The sequence below is a fragment of the Sebastes umbrosus genome, chromosome 1 (genome assembly GCF_015220745.1).
Source record: "Sebastes umbrosus isolate fSebUmb1 chromosome 1, fSebUmb1.pri, whole genome shotgun sequence".
In the NCBI taxonomy this organism is placed as follows: domain Eukaryota; kingdom Metazoa; phylum Chordata; class Actinopteri; order Perciformes; family Sebastidae; genus Sebastes; species Sebastes umbrosus.
The window spans coordinates 34,152,595-34,176,002 of record NC_051269.1 but is presented as its reverse complement, the minus strand read 5'-3'; the positions used below and the strand labels follow the sequence as shown (position 1 = coordinate 34,176,002).

General features: G+C 41.4%; 1 protein-coding gene across 3 annotated transcripts in view; it reads left to right on the top strand.

The window, feature by feature from the left end:
* The window catches only part of ptpra (protein tyrosine phosphatase receptor type A), a 34,680-nt gene extending 13,135 nt beyond the window's left edge, over window positions 1–21,545 (top strand). The window contains exons 2-23 of one of the 3 annotated variants that reach the window (XM_037769926.1): window positions 2,590–2,636; window positions 2,871–2,952; window positions 3,053–3,466; window positions 9,248–9,347; window positions 9,599–9,672; window positions 10,155–10,291; window positions 11,544–11,634; window positions 11,900–11,976; window positions 12,067–12,103; window positions 12,194–12,291; window positions 12,801–12,854; window positions 13,723–13,842; window positions 14,367–14,533; window positions 14,626–14,761; window positions 15,036–15,185; window positions 16,347–16,437; window positions 16,595–16,671; window positions 16,836–16,970; window positions 17,749–17,874; window positions 18,678–18,829; window positions 19,176–19,311; window positions 20,978–21,545. In XM_037769926.1, coding sequence (XP_037625854.1) covers window positions 2,616–2,636; window positions 2,871–2,952; window positions 3,053–3,466; window positions 9,248–9,347; window positions 9,599–9,672; window positions 10,155–10,291; window positions 11,544–11,634; window positions 11,900–11,976; window positions 12,067–12,103; window positions 12,194–12,291; window positions 12,801–12,854; window positions 13,723–13,842; window positions 14,367–14,533; window positions 14,626–14,761; window positions 15,036–15,185; window positions 16,347–16,437; window positions 16,595–16,671; window positions 16,836–16,970; window positions 17,749–17,874; window positions 18,678–18,829; window positions 19,176–19,311; window positions 20,978–21,052 — 2,550 coding nt within the window. In that variant the 5' untranslated portion in view covers window positions 2,590–2,615 and the 3' untranslated portion in view covers window positions 21,053–21,545. Of the gene's footprint in view, window positions 1–2,589; window positions 2,637–2,870; window positions 2,953–3,052; window positions 3,467–9,247; window positions 9,348–9,598; window positions 9,673–10,154; window positions 10,292–11,543; window positions 11,635–11,899; window positions 11,977–12,066; window positions 12,104–12,193; window positions 12,292–12,800; window positions 12,855–13,722; window positions 13,843–14,366; window positions 14,534–14,625; window positions 14,762–15,035; window positions 15,186–16,343; window positions 16,438–16,594; window positions 16,672–16,835; window positions 16,971–17,748; window positions 17,875–18,677; window positions 18,830–19,175; window positions 19,312–20,977 lie in introns of all 3 variants that reach the window. The other 2 variants (XM_037769918.1, XM_037769934.1) reach the window with 2 other exon arrangements.
* The last annotated feature ends 1,863 nt before the right edge of the window (window positions 21,546–23,408 follow it).

The following is a 23,408-nucleotide window of genomic DNA, read 5'->3' as shown; positions in this document are numbered from 1 at the left end:
GTGGAAACTGTGGCGAACACATTTCTCACCATTTTCTGACATTCTATAGACTGAACGATTCGTCAGTTAATCAAGGAAATAATCAGCAGAATCAATAATGAAAATAATTTTTAGTTGCATCCCGAGAGACAAATTCAAAACAAGAGAGACGGTCTTGATGTAAGACCTTCCTGTCAAATTTAGAAGCATGTCTATGAATAGAACAGAAGCACTTCCTGCTCTTATTTCTCTTTAAAAAAGTGTGCCAAAAGAAACTTCTCCAAAATACCGGTAGTGTGTACCAAAAGGGCCTTTTCTAGCATTTTGATAAATGTACTAAAATCTGTCAACATTTTTTCGATTGTCCACTTTTCTGAAGGCATGAGTTGTTTTTTTGGAAGCAGACTAAATGGATGCATGACTGGGTGACACAGAGAGAGGGAGGGAGGGAGGGAGGGATAGCAACAATTGGATTTGTAGGTTAATAGCATCCTCATTGACAACAGAAGTTGCTCATCATGCCCCAATTCAGGCTGCAGCCGGAGCCAAACAGCGCTCTGCTAAAACCAGAGTGTAAGTACTGCAATGAATGAGCTTAGTCCACAACACCAGAAGATTGGCAACTGGCACTATTAGAGCTTTTAGCGCCCAATTTATCCTCTGCCCACTGATGCAATAATCCCTGATGTAAAGCATCGTTTTTTGTGTGGTTAGCGCTGCGGTGTTTGGCTCGGTGCAGCGCTGGAGTATCTCTGTATCTCGCTGTAAGCAGAGGCAGACGGGCTGGATTATTCCAGGGTCAAGACCATGGGATTAGGTTCCAGGGATTATCACAGAACAGTGAGGGAGACAACAGCGTTGTTGGCCTCTGGGATTATACGAAAGACTGACAGTCAGCCAGGCCGACCGACCGACCACCCGGCCGCCGTCGTGCTTTCTCCGAGTCTGTCTTCTCCTCTGGCCTCGACTCGCTCGTCTCCGTCTCAGCTGGTGAAGAGCGTCTAAGTGCTGATTCACTGTTACTGCAGGAATTTAAATGTGACACTAATTCTGTTCTGGTCATGCTGCTGGTGATGAATGTATCACCGTCAACACATTTTTGAGATGAAGAGAAGAGCTATGGTTGAATTCAATATAAGCACAATGCTTTGTTATAGTTTTTTTTTTAGAGCTGCAACAATTAATCGATCGTCAACTATTAGATTACGCGGCAACTATTTTGATAATCAGTTATTTGGTTTGAGTCATTCTTAATGAAAAAAAGTCTAAATTCTCTGATTCCAGCTTCTTAAATGTGAATATGTGAATATTTTCTGGTTTCTTTACTCCTCTATGACAGTAAACTGAATATCTTTGAGTTGTGGACAAAACAAAGACATTTGAGGACGTCGTGTTGGGCCTTGGGAAACACTGATCGACATTTTTCACCATTTCACCACATTTTAGAGACCAAACTATTAATTAATCGAGAAAATAATCGTCAGATTAGTCGACAATGAAAATCATTAGTTGCAGCCCTATCTGTCAAAGTTAATGCCATAATAACGCTCTAATGCAAATTTGTTTTAGCGCCACTAATTTTTTTTAATGCTTTAACGCAACTTGCTATTTTTCGGTTGTAGTGGGCTCCGTTTTAAAGCTAGAGTGAAGATGCTGGCATCATATGAAACTATAAAAAACTTAAGGAATCCATTGGTACCAACCATGTCATACTAGCTTGTCGGGAAGGAGGCTAAATAACGATTCTAACTTCTGCTGAACTTTAGCGAGAAAAAAACGATATGGCCATTTTCAAAGGGGTCTCTTGACCTCTGACTTCAAGATATGTGAATGAAAATGGGTTCTATGGGTACCCACGAGTCTCCCCTTTACAGACATGCCCACTTTATGGTAATCACATGCAGTTTGGGGCAAGTCATAGTCAAGTCAGCACACTGACACACTGACAGCTGTTGTTGCCTGTTGGGCTGCAGTTTGCCATGTTATGATTTAAGCATTTTTGTTTTATGTTAAATGCAGTACCTGTGAGGGTTTCTGGACAATATTTGTCATTGTTTTGTGTTGATAATTGATTTCCAGTTATAGATATATATATATATACATTTACAGAAGGCAAGCATATTTGCCCACTCCCATGTTGATAAGAGGATTAAATACTTAACAAATCTCCCTTTTTAAGGTATCATTTGGACTGATAAAAAATGTGTAATTCATTTGCGATTAATCGCGATTCAATATTTTAATCGCAAATTTAATTGACAGCCCTAATCGATACATATCGATCCAGATCGATACGTATTGTTACACCCCTAATGAGCATATCAACATGGTATGATTCCACTGGAAGTCGCCAGATAATATTGAAGTATTTTCCGAGCCCTAATAAAACTTTTAGGGAAAATACTCAGCATGCCATCTTCACACATGTGTCTCTGAATAGACCGCATAATTCTTCCTGTGTGTCTCAGAATGCCGTCCTACATTATTCATCCTGATACTGATCTTGCAAAAAAAGATTTTTGCAAGGAGTCAGATTTAATAAATAAATGATAATATTTTCTAGACTGTAAAAGCAAAAAATGATGATGATGTGTTCTGTTTGCGTTGTAGGACCACGCTGTGCGAATGAGTGATTGATGCCAACTTCGCTTCTTCAGGTAAGCGGCGTTTATCACACACAGACTAACCTTATGCAAGTATTTCATTTTCATTTCAAATGTAAGAGTATTACCTTCCAAAAATGAGCATGTGGGATTAGGATAGAGGGTTACAGAACTATATTATACAACACGTAAAACCCTGAATCTCTTGATTCAGCAACTGATTTCAATGAGATTTGAGGTTGTTCTTTTTACTAATACTCTCTTGTCTCTTGTGCCTCCTGCATGCAGGGCAGAATGGGTGTGTGTCCCCTGCTCCTGCTGCTCGGCGTCGCCCTCGGGGCCTCAGCCCAGGATCATGTCCCCATCACAAGTACGAACCACGTCCAAATTCCTTTACTTGCTCACCTTCTTAAGTCTAAAAGGCTCACAGTGAAGAATGACATTATATTGTGCTGTCTTCTTCTCTCCAGGTCCTCCAAATATCACTGCCAAACCCACAGACCCTCCTGTCGCACCCTCCCTCAACTTTACCACAGGCCCACCCACAACGCTCGCCCCCACAGACATCCCGGTGACGACAATAACAACCACAACAACCACGAGCCCAGCTGGCGAGGGGGATGCACAACCAGCGGGTCCTGATGGCACCGGGCGGCTGTTACCGGTCCCGGCTCCCTCACCTGAAGCTCCCACCGATGCCCCTCAGGCACCGCCGAGCACCGAGCCTCCCCCTCCTCCCACCCCAGCGGGGGGAGACAACGAGAACACAGCCCTGCCTCCAGAAACCCCATCTCCAGATTATTCAGAAGGGGCTGAAGTCACTGAGGACACGCTGGCCACCACAGAATCTGGGATGGGGTTCACCTCGGACACCAGCCCACACGGTGAGTGTCGGTGCATATTCAGGACACCGCGTGTCCGTTTATTTAGCGTGAGAATACATAATCTCTCTCGACTTCTTTGGAGGGAATATCCACCCTGAAGCACCATCCCCAGAGTTAAATAGCAAGAGATTAGCCCAGTTTCTAACCTTTTGAGCAACTAATTGCGTTTTGATCAAAGTCTAGCCTAAATTAAGTTCCTGGGCCTTTTTACCCCTGAAAAAGGTCCTGGTAGCACTTTCTGAAAGTACCGGAACTTTCAGGGTGGGGTTTGCAGGAATGACCGTCGCTGATTTGGTGAAACACAAACATACACACAGTGCCACTGCTTCAACGGCTTCAACTGGTTGCAACTTGTCTACCGCTTCATTTATAAACAAGGAAGTACTCTAGTATCGATTTAGGACCAATTTTAGGACGAGGGGAGAGCATTTGTCTTTGTTTGATAACATAGAAAGTAAAGTTAGGCTTTGCTGTCCGCTTCCCGGCAAATTTTGAATAAGACCGAGAGAAAGAGAGAGAGAGAGATCGGCGGGCGAGCCGGTCGATAGGAGACACAGACACGGTTATTTTTTTCCAAATTCGTTTTTTAGATGACGGACGGGCGCACTGAACTGCAGGCTGCAGAGCGTGTTTACCCCCGCGACCACCAGAAGCCCTCGTCCCATGTCATGTTGCTTTGTCATACGTCAGCGGACTAATTTGTCTAATCTTTAGACCGCGGTGGAAACGCAGACAACAATGGACTGTAGGAATCTTTTAGTTCCGTGAAAAGTTGTCCCAGAACTAAAATTACCAGGACTGGTGGAGGTGGAAACCCAGCTTTTGTGTCTAAACTTACTATAAGCACGCAGCACCTTTCTACATTCATTACTGGGACAAATCATAGAAGACACAGAGATGCCAGGCGCTCCACCAACGGTAGCCTCAATAGACCCAGACCCAGACACCATGAAGCTGAAAAGACATGCTGAGTTGTGATTGGAGAGGCTGTGACTCATTTTATCTTGAATGGAAAAACACCCACTCACCATGGCGTGGGTATCACTTAGTTACCGTTCTCACGTTCACTGCAGTTGTTCAGAGTCATTCAGAGAAGTGTGGGAGATCACTAAGGCAATATTCAGACCCTGTGTGTTGTACCCAGATATTTGCAGATTGTGTCGTGACGGGATATCCGCTGTGGCAAGACTGCAGTTGCTGCTTAACAGAAAATAATAGACTTGATGACTGTTGTGTTGTGGTTGTTCTCATCCAAGTTGTTTGTCACTGGAAGAGCAGCTGTATACAGCTGTGTCTGGGAGTTTTTTTCCTGCTTTGCACACACTATAAAGAAGACTAGTCAGTCCTTTAATGCGTCCCTCCTAAATTTGGTTTGAATTCTCAACACATTTTGGGTGCACTGAAGCATGTATTTAGAGCTGCCGCCACTTGTCATCAGATCATATCAAGACACATTTCGATGCCACGTGTGAACACGGCCTAACTAAAGTAAAAGTACTTGGATACAACAATAAAACTTCATTAGAATACTTAAACATCAGATTGATGTAGAACCTCATAAGAGTGTCAGAGCGGTTTTGTTTTGTTGCTCCATCTAGCCGTGTGTTATTCCTGCAGCCTGGCAGAGCAGCAGCAGCAGCAATAGCTAGAAAGAGCGAGCAAGTGAGCTTTTCTGGTCAATAGTCGACCTTTTAATATTTTAGATAGTCGGACACTTTTCTGCTTTTAGACTCCATTGTAGCAGCACTGGAAATATCCTGACGTGACACACCTGCATTTGACCAGTCATCCACAAGAATCCACCGAACCAGACGACCCAGACGGCCAAAAGCTGTTTTTTTATGTGAAAACAAACAGTGTTGAGGGAGGATTTCTATATGTATCGCCTTCGCTTTATGAAATGCTGCTTTTGAGTTTAGGTTTTTGTAGTAGGGCTGTCAAATATTGAATCACAAATTAATCACACATTTTGTATCTGTTCAAAATGTACCTCAAAGGGAGATTTGCCACGTATTTAATACTCTTATTGACATGGGAGTGGGCAAATATGCTTGCTTTATGCAAATGTATGTATGTATTTATTATTGGAAATCAATTACCGGCACAAAACAATGACAAATATTGTCCGGAAACCCTCACAGGTACTGCATTTAGCATACAAAATATGCTCAAATCATAACATGTCAAACTGCAGCCCAACAGGCAACAACAGCTGTCAGTGTGTCAGTGTGCTGACTTGACTATGACTTGACCAAAACTGCATGTGATTATCATAAAGTGGGCATGTCTGTAAAGGGGAGACTCGTGGGTACCCATAGAACCCATTTACATTTACATATCTAGAGGTCAGAGGTCAAGGGACCCCTTTGAAAATGGCAATGACAGTTTTTCTTCGTCAAAATTTAGCGCAAGTTAGGAGCGTTATTTAACCTCCTTACACACAAGCCAGTATGACTGGTTCTTTAGGTTTTCTAGTTTCATATGATGTCAGTATCTTCCCTCTAGCTTTAAAACTGAGCCCGCTTCAACCTAAAAATCACAAGTTGTGTTAATTAGTGGCGTTAAAACAAATTAGCGTTAACTTTCACAGCCCTGATTTCTATATATATGCATCGTCTCCATTTCATGAAATGCTACCTTTTTGAGTTTAGGTTTTTTTTCGCATTACAATTGACTTCAACACTTTAAAGCTGAAGAAAATACCTGAAATTTCAAGTAGTTATTCAGCTTCATGTTTTTTTAGCAGCTTTGTGTCTGTGTACTGACCATCCTAGTAATATCCTTGTAAGTGAAACACGACCCACGCCCCTTTCTTTTTTACATTAATTATTCATATTACATGATTCGAGAGAAATACACAAATCACTATTGAATGTAGCTGATTGATTTGGAAAGATGTTTTTTATTATCAAGTACAATAACAGCAGGTACGTTGTGAATCATCCATGTCGTTGGTTAAACAAGATTTGCTTGAGTGTGTATTTGAGGACTTGCGGGGAAGCTGGTCAACATAAATACAACAGATGTGCCTGCACTGCTAATACGGTATGTCCATTACATAATCACTTTGGGTTCGTAGGTGTTATGTAATTGCCTCTATTGTCTCCCTCTGGCCGTCTGTGGAGCTTGTGTGTGTTTGTGAAGAGCGCTGTGAGCAGTTCTAGATGGCATTAGATTCGTCAAGGCTGCGTCAATTCCACATGATCCCTGCCGCCCCGTTGTGCTCCTGCTCCGTTCAATGTTCACATTGTCCGAGGTCGAACACTGAAAAGTCCTGGGAATTGTGCCTGAAAATGCAACATAACCGGGCGGCGTTCCAAACAACTTTCCCCCCCGGAAAGTGCATATGAAGTCAAATGATGCGTTCTTTGCAGCATATTTTTTTGTCTGTAACGTTAAGAGCCTTCTTGAATTTTGAGTCGGGCCCGTGGAACAGCTGATTTTGTCATTGCATTGTCACCACCACGGTGCAGCTTTCTAGAGGAATCTCTTCTTTTGTTGTGTCTTCCAGGCCGGTCATCAGCACACAAACGGCAGCCAGTTTTGTTGTGCACCAAACTCCTGTTGTTGTTCAGGCAAATCTCATCAAGTCCTTTGTGTTAACAGTGAAAGGTCACCAGGAAGACTATAGGATAGGATTGCCTTCACCTCACGATGGAAACATAGACAAATTGGTCAGCTATTGTAATCATCACAAAGAATAGATAACTTGGTCTGTGTAATATCTAATTTGTAGTGTTACATTTATGTGACCACAGTGCTTTTTCACCAGTCAGCAACACCACATGCTTTCTGCTTTATGACAGAAAAGCGTATAATATTTACACTCTAAATAAATCATATAGAATTCGTCGTAAATATTTTAGTATTTTCTACCATCACTGCTGTTTGCTGTCATCTGGGGTATAAGCAGTGATAGAAGCAGAGGGTCGAGCCTCAGTTAAACTGTGATTTATCTGCTCGCTCCAAAGGACAGCCTGTTGCTCTCGTTCCGCATCTCCATTTGTGTTTTGTTTTTTTCTTTCGGAAAGCCACTGAAATATTAACATGGACAACCATTATGGGAAGGAAAGATGCAGGCTGGTGTTGAAAGAGGCAAAGGTCACTTTACGACCGTGGCTTATTTTTTCTTACCCACATTCATTCATTCTAACATGTTAACAAGCTGAAAATCTGACTTGTCAGAAGAAGTCATTTTTTAAGGGAAAAAAAGTCTAAATTCTCTGTTTCCAGCTTCTTAAATGTGAATATGTTCTGGTTTCTTTACTCCTCTATGACAGTAAACTGAATATCTTTGAGTTTTGGACAAGACAAGATATTTGAAGACATAATTTTTCACCATTTTCTGACATTTTATAGACCAAACAACTAATCGGTTAATCAATGAAAATAATTGTTAGTTGTAGTCCTACTTAGCATAAAGACTTATAAAACAGGGATGAAACTGCTAAACTCGCTCCGTCCGAATGTGACAAAATCCACATAACAGCACCTCTAAAGTAGAGCTGCAACGATTAATTGATTAGTTGTCAACTATTAAATTAATCGCTAACTATTTTTGATAACCGATTAATCGGTTTGAGTCAGAAAAAAAGTAAAAATTCTCTGATTCTAGCTTCTTAAATGTGATTTTTTTTTCTGGTTTCTTAACTCCTCTGTGACAGTAAACTGAATATCTTTGAGTTGTAGACAAAACAAAGACATTTGAGGACGTCATCTTGGGCTTTGGGAAACACTGATTTTCTGACATTTTAGAGACCAAACTACTAATCGAGTAATTGAGAAAATATTCGACCGGTCTATCTACAATGAAAAATAATTGTTAGTTGCCGCCCTTGTATAATAATATATATCAATTTTGTGATATAATCTACATATACTGATCTTACAAACACATTGACAGGAGACAGATTTTCAAAATTACCACATGCTGTTAAATTAGTGAAAAGGTTGTTGGATGTTTGTGTTTTTATGTAGAGCTGCAAGGTTTAATCGATTAGTTGTCAACTAGTAAATTAATCACCAATTATGTTGATAACTGATTAATCGGTTTGAGTAATTTTTTAAGAAAAAAAGAAAAACATTCTCTGATCCCAGCTTCTTAAATGTGAATATTTTCTGGTTTCTTTACTCCTCTATGACAGTAAACTGAATAACTTTGAGTTGTGGACAAAACAAGACATCTGAGGACGTCATCTTGGGCTTTGGGAAACACTGATCGACATTTTTCACCATTTTCTGACATTTTATAGACCAAACAACTAATCAATTAATCAAGAAAATAATCAACAGATTAATCAACAACGAAAATAATCGTTAGTTGCAGCCCTACTTAGCATAAAGATTTAAAAAGCAGGGATGAAACTGCTAAACTCGCTTCCTCCGAATGTGACAAAATCCACCTAACAGCTCACTAATTAACAAGTTATATCTTGTTCTGTTGTGGTTTTATGGGTGGATATACGATGGACTCTTTCTTGGCTGTGCGCAGTGACAGCATTCAGTAACTTTGGTTTTTACACAGATTAAAGAAACATTATTATTGATTGATAAAATGTGTCCCATTAGTAAGCTAATAAAACATCCACATTTAACATATAACAACCCAAGCTTATGTGAAATTGTGTAATAAGCTAATAATTTGGTAACGGCAATGGAATTTGGCACCAGCGTCGAACCAAAACACTGACTCATCTTAAGTGTTGACACACACTTTTTGATTTTATTCTTTTAATCAAATGTGTGGTACAAATCATTTTATTCTTCCTGTCTCCGATGTAGACAACAACCAGTCTGACGACATGCCGATCATAGCGGTCATGGTGGCCCTGTCCTCCCTGCTGGTCATCATCTTCATCATCATCATCCTCTACATGCTCAGGTTGGTGCAGGTCGATGTTACACGCTGCTGCTGCTGCTCGCTATAGCTCGAGACCTGTGGCGAAGGCCTAAGGTGCTCCTGTTACCATGGCAACGACTGATTGGCATTCAGCTGCGAGACTAAAGCAATGTGTGTTTATTTGTTAGTGTGTGTGAGAGAGAAAGAGACATTGTGTGTGTGTGTGTGTGAGAGAGAGAGAGACAGTGTGTGTCTGTGTATTAATATGCACTTTGATCTGTATTGATTGACAGGTTCAAGAAGTACAAGCAGGCGGGAAGCCATTCAAACTCCTTCAGACTGACCAATGGGAGATCAGATGACACAGGTAAAACACCCACACATGCATCAGTGTTTCTGTGTGTGTTTTTGTGTGTCTCGGCAGATGTGTCTACATACACACTTGGCACTAATTTATTTGTTTTGGGTCGTATCAGCAAATATGTACAGCCGGCTTGACCAAACTTGTTACTGTGAGTTGTTCCTGATAAGACTTGATTGATGTTGCTTCCTCTCACCGATAACATTTCACTGGTTGACTGTTGGCAGAAGGCTTTTGTTCGCTGTGATTACCTAACCAACAGGGCTGCAGTCAGCTCCCTCAGATAGTCACAGGGTTGACTCACATCGCCCTCTGGTGGCCACCTTTAGACACGACACCACATGATGAAGTCAGGACTTGATGGTTCATTTTCTCATACCCCTCTCTCCCATGTCTTTATCTCCACCTGTCTCACCCCTCCCATTCCTTCCCTCCTCTCCTCTCCTCACCTCCTTGCCTCCTCCCTTCCTGCTGCCCGCCCGGCGCAGAACTCCAGAGCGTCCCGCTATTGGCCCGGTCGCCCAGCACAAACAGGAAGTACCCGCCCCTTCCCGTCGACAAGCTCGAGGAAGAAATGAACCGCCGCATGGCCGATGACAACAAGCTCTTCAGGGAGGAGTTTAACGTATGGCACACTCAGACACACACGCACACACACACACACCCTGGTCTGATAACATCCTGAGTCTGGTATTCACCTTTAACCCACATCCCTCTAGCCAAAAGAAGTGAGACCCAACCGGGGCAACAAGTAGCCCAGCGGGGAATTTCGGTCGCCAGACGGTTCGTGGAAAGATTATTAGAAGTTCAACAAATCTGAAAAAATAAAATATATAATTAGATTTAAAGAGGACCTATTATGCGTTTATGCTTTAACCCTTTCCTTTAGTGTGTTGTATAGTTTGTTTGTGCATGTAAAAGTTCTGCAAAGTTACAAAAGTCCAAAGGAAGTTACTCTCCCCCACAGAAACACTGCTCCTGAACACCTCGCTTGAAGTCCCTTCCGTAACGTGGTGATGTCACCAAGTTATGCATTTGCATAACGGCTAGTTTGGCACGCCCGCAAACAAAGCTAGTTAGAGCGGCGGAGCTAGAGCGTAGTTCGAAAGAGCTCGGGGGGCGGATGGGGGAGTCTAGTTAGATCACAGTAATAATAAACAGTTGAAATAATAAGCTTCCAATATAATAGTGAAGATCTCTAGAACTGCAACGATTAATCGATTAGTTGTAAACTAATCGCCAACTGTTTACTCCTCTATGACAGTAAACTGAATATCTTTGAGAGTTGTGGAAAAAACAAGACATTTGAGGACGTCATCTTTGGGCATTGATCAACATTTTTCTTCATTATCTGACATTTTACAGACCATCAACTAATCGATTAATCGAGAAAATAATCAGTGCATTAATCGACAATGAAAATAATCGTTAGTTGCAGCTCTAGAGCTCTCCCTTTATTGCATTTGTCAGATAATCAGCCTATTGTTGCAGCACATTCACACAAAATGTTTGATTTTCACAACACGATCATCGAGTCCAAAAGAATTCACAATAACATTATTATTGCGGAAAAAAAAGTTATCAGTCAAACTCATTTTTAACTTTGTTTATTTTGAATTTTGTCTCTTTTTTGGCAAATAAATTACACTCAAAATACATGTGGAGAGAGAGTCTGTAACCATAACTGTACAAAAGTGTGATTAAAGAGGCGCTGGATTATTAACACAATATTAAAATATGTGTGTTGTTAACATGATAACAGTATTTCATTTTTAAATAGGACTGATGTTCTTGGTCACACAAAGAGATTTGAAACTGATCTGTCTGCTCTTCCTCCTCGTTATCTAAATGTATTTTTGTGTTGTGTGTGTGTTTAGGCGCTGCCAGTCTGCCCCATCCAAGCATCATGTGACGCCGCTTCCAAGGAAGAGAATAAAGAAAAGAACAGATACGTCAACATCCTGCCATGTGAGTGACGGCAGAACCCACCACACTGTGACACTGACTGACATTAATAAAGCAGCACTCAATGCCACCGAGTTCTTATCTGCTATTTCAAGAAACGTTTACCAGAACAGTTGTAGTAAATATCAGACAGCTGACAATCAAAGTGATTAACTGAGTTATATTTAAGATGGAAAAACTGTAGTGCAGTAGTGTCATTCCCTCTCTCGTTGTGCTCCTCTTTTATTTTTCCTCTCCTCAATGTGTTTCCTGCTTCATTCTTCCTCAGACGATCACTCCAGGGTGCATCTCTCATCTCTGGAGGGAGTCCCAGACTCTGACTTCATCAACGCCTCCTTTATTAACGTGTGTATAAGTGCAGCATTTTGCCACAAAAGAGACAATTCTGCTCTAAATATATATTTTGCATCTTAACGTCTCTTCTTTCTTCCGCAGGGTTACCAAGAGAAGAATAAGTTTATTGCAGCTCAAGGTAAGGATTGTGTGTGCAGAAACAAACTACCTGATTATTAGCTCATTACTTGTCCTCTCTGAGTTTCTGTATCTTGTCTGTGTCTCTCAGGACCGAAGGAGGAAACAGTAAATGACTACTGGCGGATGATCTGGGAGCAGAACACAGCCACCATCGTCATGGTGACCAATCTGAAGGAGAGGAAAGAGGTAGGAGAGCAAGGAGGGATGACGATGCATGTTTTTCATAATATCATACAACAGCTTAAAAGGACACGTGTGTGCATTTTGTATAGAATATACATCCACAGTTTAGATGTAAAAAAGTGGATAACCCTGTTTGAAAGCACAAAGTAACAAAATCACCTTCAACCTCGACTTGACAAAATAAAAAAATAAAAAGACTTGCAGCTAGACTTTAACACCAATGACTCGTGACTTCACTTTGACTCGAGCCTTTTGATTTGAAAATACTCGTACAAAGACTCCGACATCGTCAGAGATGTTGGGTTTATTTATTTTTTGAGAGATCCTTTATTGATTTATTCGGTAACAGGATTTACTCGTGGGGTAAAAAAACTGAATTAAACTGAATTTCTATTTTTTGTTGTTTATTGCTAAAACCCCGAAAAATTGTGTTTTTGTTGAACTCTTGATTCTTTATTTTTTGTGAATATTATTGGAACTTACATTTGATTATCTCACACTTAATTTGGCAGGGGAACGGGGGAAAAGGACGCAATTGCGGACCAGAGGAATCTAAAAGTCACATCGTAAGCCATTTAAAGGGGGAGGGGAAACACCAAATGAAAACAGGCCTAAAAGGAAGGCTCCCTACACTCAATGTATACTGAAAAGACTCAAATTAAAACACCGCTGCCTAGCACCTGACTAGAACATAAATTAAACAAAAGAACCAGCGAAGGCAGGCCACACAGACCTAACCCACTCTAAGAGACTCCAGCTCTGAGAAAAGAACTAAATGGTGAGCGAATCCCACAGATAGGCTCACGTGGTACTTCTGCAGATTCACACACCCCCTATACTGATGGAGCAAAAACAGGACAGCACTCTCACTCTCCCTCTGACAAAGAGACAATGAGTCAGCACTGAAACCAGGAGTAGATATAGGCTTCAACAACCTGATCCTCATCAGAGACAATTAGGCTCCACAGCTGCTCCTCCTCAGAGATGATTAACCCAACCAGCCTGCTGAGTGGCAAGTGACCCTCACATAACTCCCCACATTCACTTTGTCTGAACCAATCTAACAGCATGGAGAAAACCATGAACTAACGTTACTGAGCGCCAGTTTGGCAGTCAGTTACTCTGTTGTTAAAATGGTATTTGATTTGGTGAAGAGTGCATTATGACTTGTTTAGGACTCTAAACTCAAAGTTTAGGACTTGACCGTCTCGGCTCGGGCCTTGAGTGCAAAGACTTGAGACTTACTTGTGACTTGCAAAACACTGACTTGGTCCCACCTCTGATTCTTCCTCTATACTTATTCTGTCATAGATACAACATCATTAGATTATCGTTCATTTCTGATAACCTAATCTGTATTATCACTGTTTTTTTTTCCATTTCTGAAATAAATTGAGGCTGTTATTAATGTTGAATAAACTCTCTGTGTTTCAGTGTAAGTGTGCCCAGTACTGGCCGGACCAGGGCTGTTGGACATACGGGAACATCCGCGTGTCTGTGGAAGACACAATGGTTCTGGTGGACTACACCATCCGCAAGTTCTGCATCCAGCAGGTAATATCTTGCAGCCCAGTCGCATAAAAACGTGAATGAATGACACAATAGCGCGCAAGGTATTAAGCGTCCAATAAAAAAATATGTTACGTTGTTTTCGTACATATTTTACTTAGTTTATGTACTTATTTTAAGCCCAACCATGACATTTTTCCTAAACCTAACTAAGCGTTTTTGTTTCCTAAACCTAACTGCGGACGTTACCCTAGTTTTGTTGCGTGGCGTACAAATGACATGTGAAAAAAAGCCTAAAAAGCGTCCTCATGACGTAATGTTGTGCTATTTATACGCCTTCCCGAGGCGAGACCGGGTTGCATCCTGTTAATGTTTGTACCAGGATATAATTGTTTTATTCTGTGTTTACCCTCCACACATACAAGAGAAACACTGGTGTAGTGTGTATCAACAAAGATCTTTTAATCAGGGCACACACTGCAGACTAAAACTACATGTGAAACTTTGGATGTGCTGTGATTTAAGTTTAGTGAGAACCTAGATGACCCTCATCTTTATTTGCATCTCAGGTGGGAGATGTGTCTGGGAAGAAGCCTCAGCGGCTCGTCACCCAGTTCCACTTCACCAGCTGGCCGGACTTCGGGGTGCCCTTCACCCCGATCGGCATGCTCAAGTTCCTCAAGAAGGTCAAGAATTATAACCCGCAGTATGCCGGGGCCATCGTGGTCCACTGTAGGTAAGTGGATCAAAGCGTTCTTTTGCTCTATTTAGTTTAGTGCGTCTTTGTCTGCATGATGACTCATAACATATCCTGTTTCTGTGCGTCAGTGCGGGCGTTGGGAGGACGGGTACCTTCATTGTGATCGATGCCATGTTGGACATGATGAACACCGAGAGGAAGGTGGACGTGTTCGGCTTCGTCACCAGGATCAGAGCCCAGCGCTGTCAGATGGTCCAGACTGATGTAAGTCCGGTGTTATTGTGTGCAAAGTTACACTGCACTGTAACATTTATTCTTGCATTTTATACCCGTCTTACTCTATTTTTTATTTCCTATTCTCCTGGATTTTTAATGACTCTTTTAATTGTATTTAAATGTCCTTTTTATAATGTTTCTTTTGCACTTTGTCTCGATGCTTTTGATGTTTTATGTAAAGCGCTTTGAATTGCCTTGTTGCCGAAATGTGCTATATATATATAAATATATAAACTTGCGTTGCCTTCTCTCTGTCCCACAGATGCAGTACGTGTTCATCTTCCAGGCGTTGTTAGAGCACTACCTGTACGGAGACACAGAGCTGGAGGTGACCTCTCTGGAGTCCCACCTGGCCAAACTCTACGCCCCCGCACCTGGAGCTGGCTGCAGTGGTCTGGAGGCTGAATTCAAGGTGTGTGTGTGTGTGTGTCGGGAAGGATGGAAGCGCTGGCACTCCAGCAACGAATGCACGAGCAACTCTGAATTAGGTTTTTCAGTGTAGACTATATCAGAGATAATTTTTTCAGAAAGCAATTCTCCACTCCATAAAAACTCCAAAAACCTTTCAACGCATTAGTCCTTCTGCTGATAGGGTTAGATGTGGGCTAAACCTTTGCGTTTATGGTGAACAGCTGATTTTGCGGTGAGCAGACAAGTGGTTTGTCATATCTGACCCGTTTTTAGTTTATTTTTCACCACAAAAGTTGTCTCTCAAATATATAACGGCTATAATAAGCTATTTATTTAGGTAGGCCTAATTATTACTTAAAGTTTGATAGAGTCAGTCTCCAAAAGAGAAGGTGGGGTATCGGCCGATTAATCGGCTGTTGGCTTTTTCCTGCTCCAAACTGACGTTATTAAATCAGCCTTTAAAAATCCACTATCGGACAACCTCTAATCTGAAGTTTATCTGACATATTTTAAGTAGGGCTGTCAATCGATTGGAATATTTAATCGCGATTAATCACGATTGTCTATATTTTTAAATTAATTTTATCTGTTGAAAATGTATTTAATACTCTTATCAACATGGGAGTGGGCAAATATGCTGCTTTATGCAAATGTATGTATATATTTATTATTGGAAATCAATTAACAACATAAAACAATGACAAATATTGTCTAGAAACCCTCACAGGTACTGCATTTAGCATAAAAAATATGCTCCAATCATACCATGGCAAACTGCAGCCCAACAGGCAACAACAGCTGTCAGTGTGTCAGTGTGCTGACTTGACTATGACTTGCCCCAAACTGCATGTGATTATCATAAAGTGGGCATGTCTGTAAAGGGGAGACTCGTGGTGTACCCATAGAACCCATTTACATTCACATATCTTGAGGTCAGAGGTCAACGGACCCCTTTGAAAATGGCCATGACAGTTTTTCCTCGCCAGAATTTAGTGTAAGTTTGGAGTTTTTATGGTGCCAGTATCTTCACTCTAGCTTGCAAGAGTGCAAGTTGCGTTAACGTGTTAAAGAAATTAGTGGCGTTAAAGGGAATTTAATTTAATTATTCTATCAGTGCGTTAACTTTGACTGCCCTAATCTTAAGTCTCCTTCTTTCTAGAAGCTGACATCCATCAAGATCCAGAACGACAAGATGAGAACAGGCAACCTGCCCGCCAACATGAAGAAGAACCGAGTCCTGCAGATCATTCCATGTGAGTGGTGTAGTTATATCCCAGCTGAGCTGTGTGTGTTTATACAGCATCATCGTGGCCACACACAGTGATGAACGCCATGATGAAATGCAGATGTATAGTCGACTCTTAAAGCTTTTCATCAGTCAAGGTTAATGTTTGTCCTTGCTTCCACCAGACGAGTTCAACAGAGTGATCATTCCAGTCAAGCGAGGAGAGGAGAACACCGACTACGTCAATGCCTCTTTCATTGACGTGAGTGTAAAAGCACCTGGACCAGAGTGGATCATTTCATTTCATTAATGCAAGCAATCGATCGGGTGTTTAACGTCTGCCTCTCTGCTGTTTATTTTTGTATCCTCCATTCATTCATCCCTCCGTGGACATCACTTCCTGTCATTTCCTGCGTCTGGCCACAGGGCTACCGCCAGAAGGACTCCTACATGGCGAGCCAGGGCCCGCTGCAGCACACCATCGAGGACTTCTGGAGGATGATCTGGGAGTGGAGGAGCTGCTCCATAGTCATGCTCACTGAGCTGGAGGAGAGAGGGCAGGTGTGTGTGTGTGTGTGTGTGTGTGTGTGTGCGGATACAACACTAGTATTAGATATCAGGTCAATAACTGGCTGAAATAGAATATTGATATTAGATGATTTACTCAATGATAACTTGACGCCACCGGTCTTGTATAACATGGTAATAATCTGATCTGAATGTCTTGATCTTTAGTGGTTTTCCAGCATTTCGTCATGTCAGATCTTTAAGAACATGTGATGTATTAGTGTCTGTAAGCTGAACAGTCATACCAGGAAATCATCTTTAACCCTAAGAGACCCACAATAGACCCATTCTTGTCTTTTTTTTAGGAAGGTACAGGGGGTCTTTAGGGGGCGATAGCAGGTCAGTAGTTTATACAACAAAGTAGTGGTGTACATCATCTGAAAGCTGGGAACCTGAAGATTAATTTGAGGTGCAGCTCAGCACTGTGTGTCAAATTGTTCTAGTCATGAATCAGATTAAATTTGAAAATAGCCATGCCAGTTTTTCCCTTGCCAAAATTTAGCTTATTTTGAGCGTTATTTAGCCTCCCAACAAGCTAACATGACATAGGTGGTACCAATGGATTCCTTAGGTTTTCTAGTTTCATAGCTTTAAGACTGATCCCGCCACAGCCCCTTAAAGACAGTAATGTCGGTCGGGATTGCCAGCGATCCCGTGGGTCTCAGTGGCCAGAACTGGATGGATAGATAGATAGATAGATAGATGGATAGATGGATAGATGGCATGTCTTTAAGCGTGGTAATTTGACCGTCTCCTTTGTGGGTCCCTGCAGGAAAAGTGTGCCCAGTACTGGCCCAGTGATGGACTGGTGGTCTACGGGGACATCGCCATTGAGATTAAGAGGGAGGAGGAGAGCGAGAGCTACACGGTGCGTGACCTCCTGGTCACCAACAACAGGGTAAGGAACTACTCAATTGCCATATTTCCATTAACACATTTTTATTTGCATTTTGAAGTATTGCATTAGATAAAAGCTGAATGGGAACAGCAAAAATAGATACAACTTCTTCAATTACGAAAAAAAAAAAGTGTTTAGGCTTGTTTGAGGTGGTTTTTGCCTTTATTGAAAAAGAGTTGATACGCTAAATGGGTTATTTAATGAACACATATTTAACTCCCATGACTGATCAGCTGTTTCTGCTGTCGGCGTCTTCTTGGATAGTATTTCCATAACGTCCAAATGCTCGTCTCCGGACAACATGAAACATGACCAGTACTAGCTAACATGAAAGAACAATTAAAACTGACTCAACTGAAACAAATCCCTGAAGACCTCTCTTCTTATTCTCTCGTAGATGGTTAGATGGCCAAGCCAACTTGTTTCATTTCTGGTTCGCAACCTCAACTTGTTCTAGTTTACTAGTTACTATTACAACCATGCAACCCTATAGCGCCAACTTCTAATGAAACTGTGCTGTAGCCGAGTTTATTCGCTCCAAACCAGTTGATGAAAACCTTATTTTTTTTACAACATTTCAAAAATTTGCTTGAGATTTGCTTGCCAATTGAAAAGAAACACAGCTAATGAAACGAGCGGATGCTCCAAATACAAACACACTGCAGGTTGAGAGATGGCAAAAATATTATCTCTTAATATCATGCCTTTTGAAGCCCTGATTATACACCAGCAGCGAGCTTTGCAATACTAACTATAAAACATATCCTAATCTCTTCCTTTTTGCCCCTCGTCCATCTCTCCAGGAGAACAAGGCCCGAGCCGTGCGTCAGTTCCATTTCCACGGCTGGCCGGAGGTGGGCATCCCCACCGACGGCAAAGGCATGATCAACATAATTGCTGCGGTGCAGAAACAACAGCAGCAGTCTGGCAACCACCCCATTACTGTGCACTGCAGGTAAATCACACACAGACACACACACACACACGCACACACACACAGCCTTCTCCACCCAGAAGTTAAAACAACAAATTTGTGTTACTGTTTCACGTGTGCGAGTGTGTGTGTGTGTCTAGGAAATTGTCGCAGCAGGAAAAAACAGCTCAGAAGAATTGTTCTCTTCTTCCTTGTGACATTTTAACAGCTCCCAGAAATATTGCTATGCTCCGTCTCTTTAACATGTGCTCTCCCAACAAAGCCTCTTGTGTGTTATTTCTGCACATGCCTACTGCAGTGTGTATATTGAGGAATACATCTTTACTTGTGTGTATGTGTGTGTGTCTGTGTGTGTGTGTGTGTGCAGTGCTGGTGCCGGCCGGACGGGGACTTTCTGTGCGTTGAGTACAGTCCTGGAGAGGGTGAAGGCAGAGGGCATCCTGGATGTCTTCCAGACAGTCAAGAGCCTCAGACTGCAAAGACCACACATGGTGCAGACACTGGTGAGAGGCCCTTTCAACCTTTTTGATTATTCCTTCGTCACAGGGCTCAATAAGCAGCGAGTTAATCTTTGAAAAGAACATGTGAGACATTTGAGACATTTCTCACATTTACTCGTGAACTCGTGATGATCCCTTTTCAAAAATGCACGTTGCCCTTTTTTTCCCCTCAAGAAGCAACAGATCGAATTAAGAAACAAAAGCCTGATTTATTACCACTGCCGAGGATTTATTTTCACCACTGTTAGTGTATTTGTCTGCACGGGGTATCTCAACAACTTGGGTATTTCCATTAATATTTATTGGCAGTCAAATTGGGCTCTAGCCAAAGAGAGCCACTGGTGAGATTTTGGTGGCAGATTGAAAATAGGATTCATGTCATTTAACAGTTATTAACTGTGGAACCAGTAGATGTGGACACCTGATCCCAAAGCCTAAGAGTATGTTTGCTGGGATAGATGAATATTTCTTGCTAAGAGTTAGCTGAGAATATTGATACCGCTCTCATGTCTGTATGGTGAATATGTAACTGGAGCTAGGAGCTGGTTAACTTAGCTTAGCATAAAGACTGGAAACAGCTAGCCTAGCTCCAATTAACATCTTATAACTTGTTTATTCCATATGAAAAACAAAAGTGTAAAAAAACAAACAATTTGAGTCCAGTTGCCAGGCAACAAAAAAGGTTACTGGTCCCAGTTAAGTAATGATCCGACTCGTCACCTACTCAAATTAGATGTAACGTGTTAATTAAGCCCCTTTCCCCCTGGACAAAAAAAACACCAACACCCACTAACATCTGGCTTTTGTCTTCAGTGGGAAAGGTTACAATCAGCTTAATAATTTTCACCTCTTTTTCCGTCCGATGCTATGTGACGCTTGTTGAAGTGAATATGTAATAAATAAGATGAACAGGGATTTGGATAATTGTTATAATTTATTAATGTACAAAACATACAATTACTATGTTTCTCCTCAAAAGCCACCAGACTCCAGTCCGACAACAACATCATCATTTTACCTTGTTGATCGTCGTAAAACAGATTTCATTCAAATTCGACAGAAACAAAATAAAAAAACGTCTTTGTTAGTCTTTCCACTGTTTCAACAATCACCAACTCTGGTTTGAGAGTTTGAAAGAGAGACTGAATAAGGGACAGATAAAAGAAGTAACCACCGTAACGTTTTCACTGTTTACTAACCCCGCTTCTGGTGCCAGGTACATCAAACGTAACACAGCAGGTAAAAAAAAAAAACAGAAAGGCCAGTGCGCCTGCACGGCATACTCACAATGGGAGAGGAGTCTATCGCCTATTTTTAGTGGGTTTTCCCTTGTTTAAAAAAACCTACATAAACACTATGTATATAATGTTGGTAGGAAAAGGATATGTTAGCTTTAGAGGTGCTGATAGGTGGATAGGTGGAGTTTCTTTTTTCCAATTTAGTGTATATTCTCCTGTATTTGACATCTAGATGCAAAACAGTGTTTTAGGAACTTTCATAATGCATCAATACTCCAACTACAGCTGTGTGATTGTACTGCTGTTTGCACGGTAAGCCTTTATGGTATGGTAGGGATCACTGACTTCAGTGATTGAAATGTGATGGATTTTTAAAAAAATGATAGTTCCAACTGACATGGCTGTTTCTCCTGTCCCCTCCGCGTCCTCAGGAGCAGTACGAGTTCTGCTACAAAGTGGTCCAGGAGTATATCGATGCCTTTTCTGACTACGCCAACTTCAAGTAGGGACCTGCCATGGATGGATGGATTGATGGATGGCTGGATGGATGGATGTCCGCATACACTTCATTCAAGCATATGCACGCACCAGAACACACACACATACATTACCAAGCAGGAAGCTGCATATTCCCCATCTGATGGATTTTTTTAAAAAACAAAAAGACTCATCACAACCTGATCGGTGGATGGGACGAACTGCCCGCAGGAAAAGGGAACAGAGGCCTCGGCCCCGAAGGACAGGGCAGCGCAGACGGACAGAGAAAATAACTGAGATGCCTTCTTGAATATTTTGTAATATTGGTCTTGTTAATACAGCCCCTTCACCCCTATTCGCTTCCCACCTCTCCCCCCCACATTGTATATATACTTACTGTGTTGCATCTTATTACTTTGGTTTCAGACACAGTTTTGAGTTTGGCTGCATTTTCGGGTGGCACCTGTAATGTATTTTATTGGTATATATATATAAATATATAAATATATATATGAATATAAATCTAATGCTTTGGAGGCTAATGTAAAAAAACACATCCAGAGTCACGGTAATGATGTTTGGATTTCTTTTTTTTTTTATTATTTACTTTTTAGGGACAGAGACTTTAAACATTGTTTGGCTTTGGCCAGAGCCGCGCTGTAGCAACAACGTGTTGTAGCAGAACCCTGAACACTCACAGATGAAATCTGGACTGTTTTTCACTCTTTAGACATCCATCATAGCAACACGTTCTCATCCCGACTCATCACATACTGACGCTTTGTCACGGCCGTCAGCGTCACTTTTCAGTTGCAGTAACATAATGTTGAGTTTAGACAACAAAAAAACACTTAGTTAGGTTTAGGAAAAATAATCACATGGTTGGGCTTAAAATTACTACGTGAAAATGACACTGTGAACACGGGACACGAACGAACAGCTGATTGTAGCGTGAAAGTGAAACTTAATGCACGGGACATAAACTCCTGGATGAAAGCCTTGTGTTTTTGGACCCATCCACCCACCCTGTGTGTCTCTTTCGCTCTTTAAACTACGTCACCGCAGCACTTTCCTTGAGGGTTTACTTTTGCCACGGATGGGTTTGCATTGCAGTTAATGGAAAGGTCGGCGCATTTCATACCGCCACACAAAGCACCCTTATTAAACACCGACGGCCGTGACAAAGCGTCTGTATTTGACGCCCTGGGATTGAGCCATTCATCAGATTTAGATTTATTGAGCCACTTTACAATCTCTCCCCCTTTTTTTTTTTTAAGTTTCAGGGGTTCAAATGTCACGATTGGAGATGAGGATCTCTGTGATGTAGCTCGTGGACTCAGGTTGACACACACACACACACACACACACACACTAAATACCAGGAGCCATTCATTTTTTCAGTGTGTGTGTTTGAGCATAAGCTGGCAGAGAAGACGCAATGTTTCATCACATCACTGTCTTCTATCTGCCGAGTGCCAAAGTCCTTCACTCACTTGGTTATTACGCAGCTCTGAGACCGTTCGTTAAGACATTCAGCACAAGAAAGCTATTTTACTGTTCAACACACTGCTGGACTATAACGGGAAATTGGCAAAGTAGAACTAATATTTTACAGCATACAGTTTAAGGATAATTGGTCAAGCTTTTATGTTGAATCTCTAAAATGATTTTTTATTTGACGGTCTGTTACAGTATCTGCAGCAATGTTGATCATGTTGACAAGCCAAATCACACAATGACAAGTAAAACATATACCCAGCATATTTCTTTTTCTTGTTTACAGGCGCACGTCAGTATTTCTTGTAGATTGTATTGGTTTCTGACTGAATTCACTTTTCTTATTTCTTTTACATCGGCCTCACATCACCACGCTGTACTGTCACACTTTCAAAGAATGATTCCCTTTTTATGAACACTGATGCCGAAGAATGTCTCTTTTGATTCGAATGCTGTTGCTAACATCTTTTTTCCTCAATAATGGATGCGTTGTTACTTAAATGGTGGAGGTGTGCCATGCCAGGTTTGCTCAGATCTATTTTTTTTTCTTCTTTAAGGCTGTCCTGTGAGGACGCTGAGACTTGAATTACAGTGTTTGTTTTATTTTCTCAGATGAGGTCACAATTGAGGCTATGCACTCAGTTGTGATGAATGATGTCAGTTAACCGCAGGGCTTCAGGTCAGTCATAAGTCGGTCAGCTCAGGAAATGACTGATGTTTAAATTTACAAATTGAACAAATTCAGCTCGAGTTCATCGCCAAAGTTGACTCAAATGGTTTTGACCCCCCACCTCTTCAGATATCACGCCTTGCCTGGATTTTAACAGATTTTAATGCCATGATATTAAAAATTATATTTCTTTTTAAGAAGCTATTTCAATCTTTCTT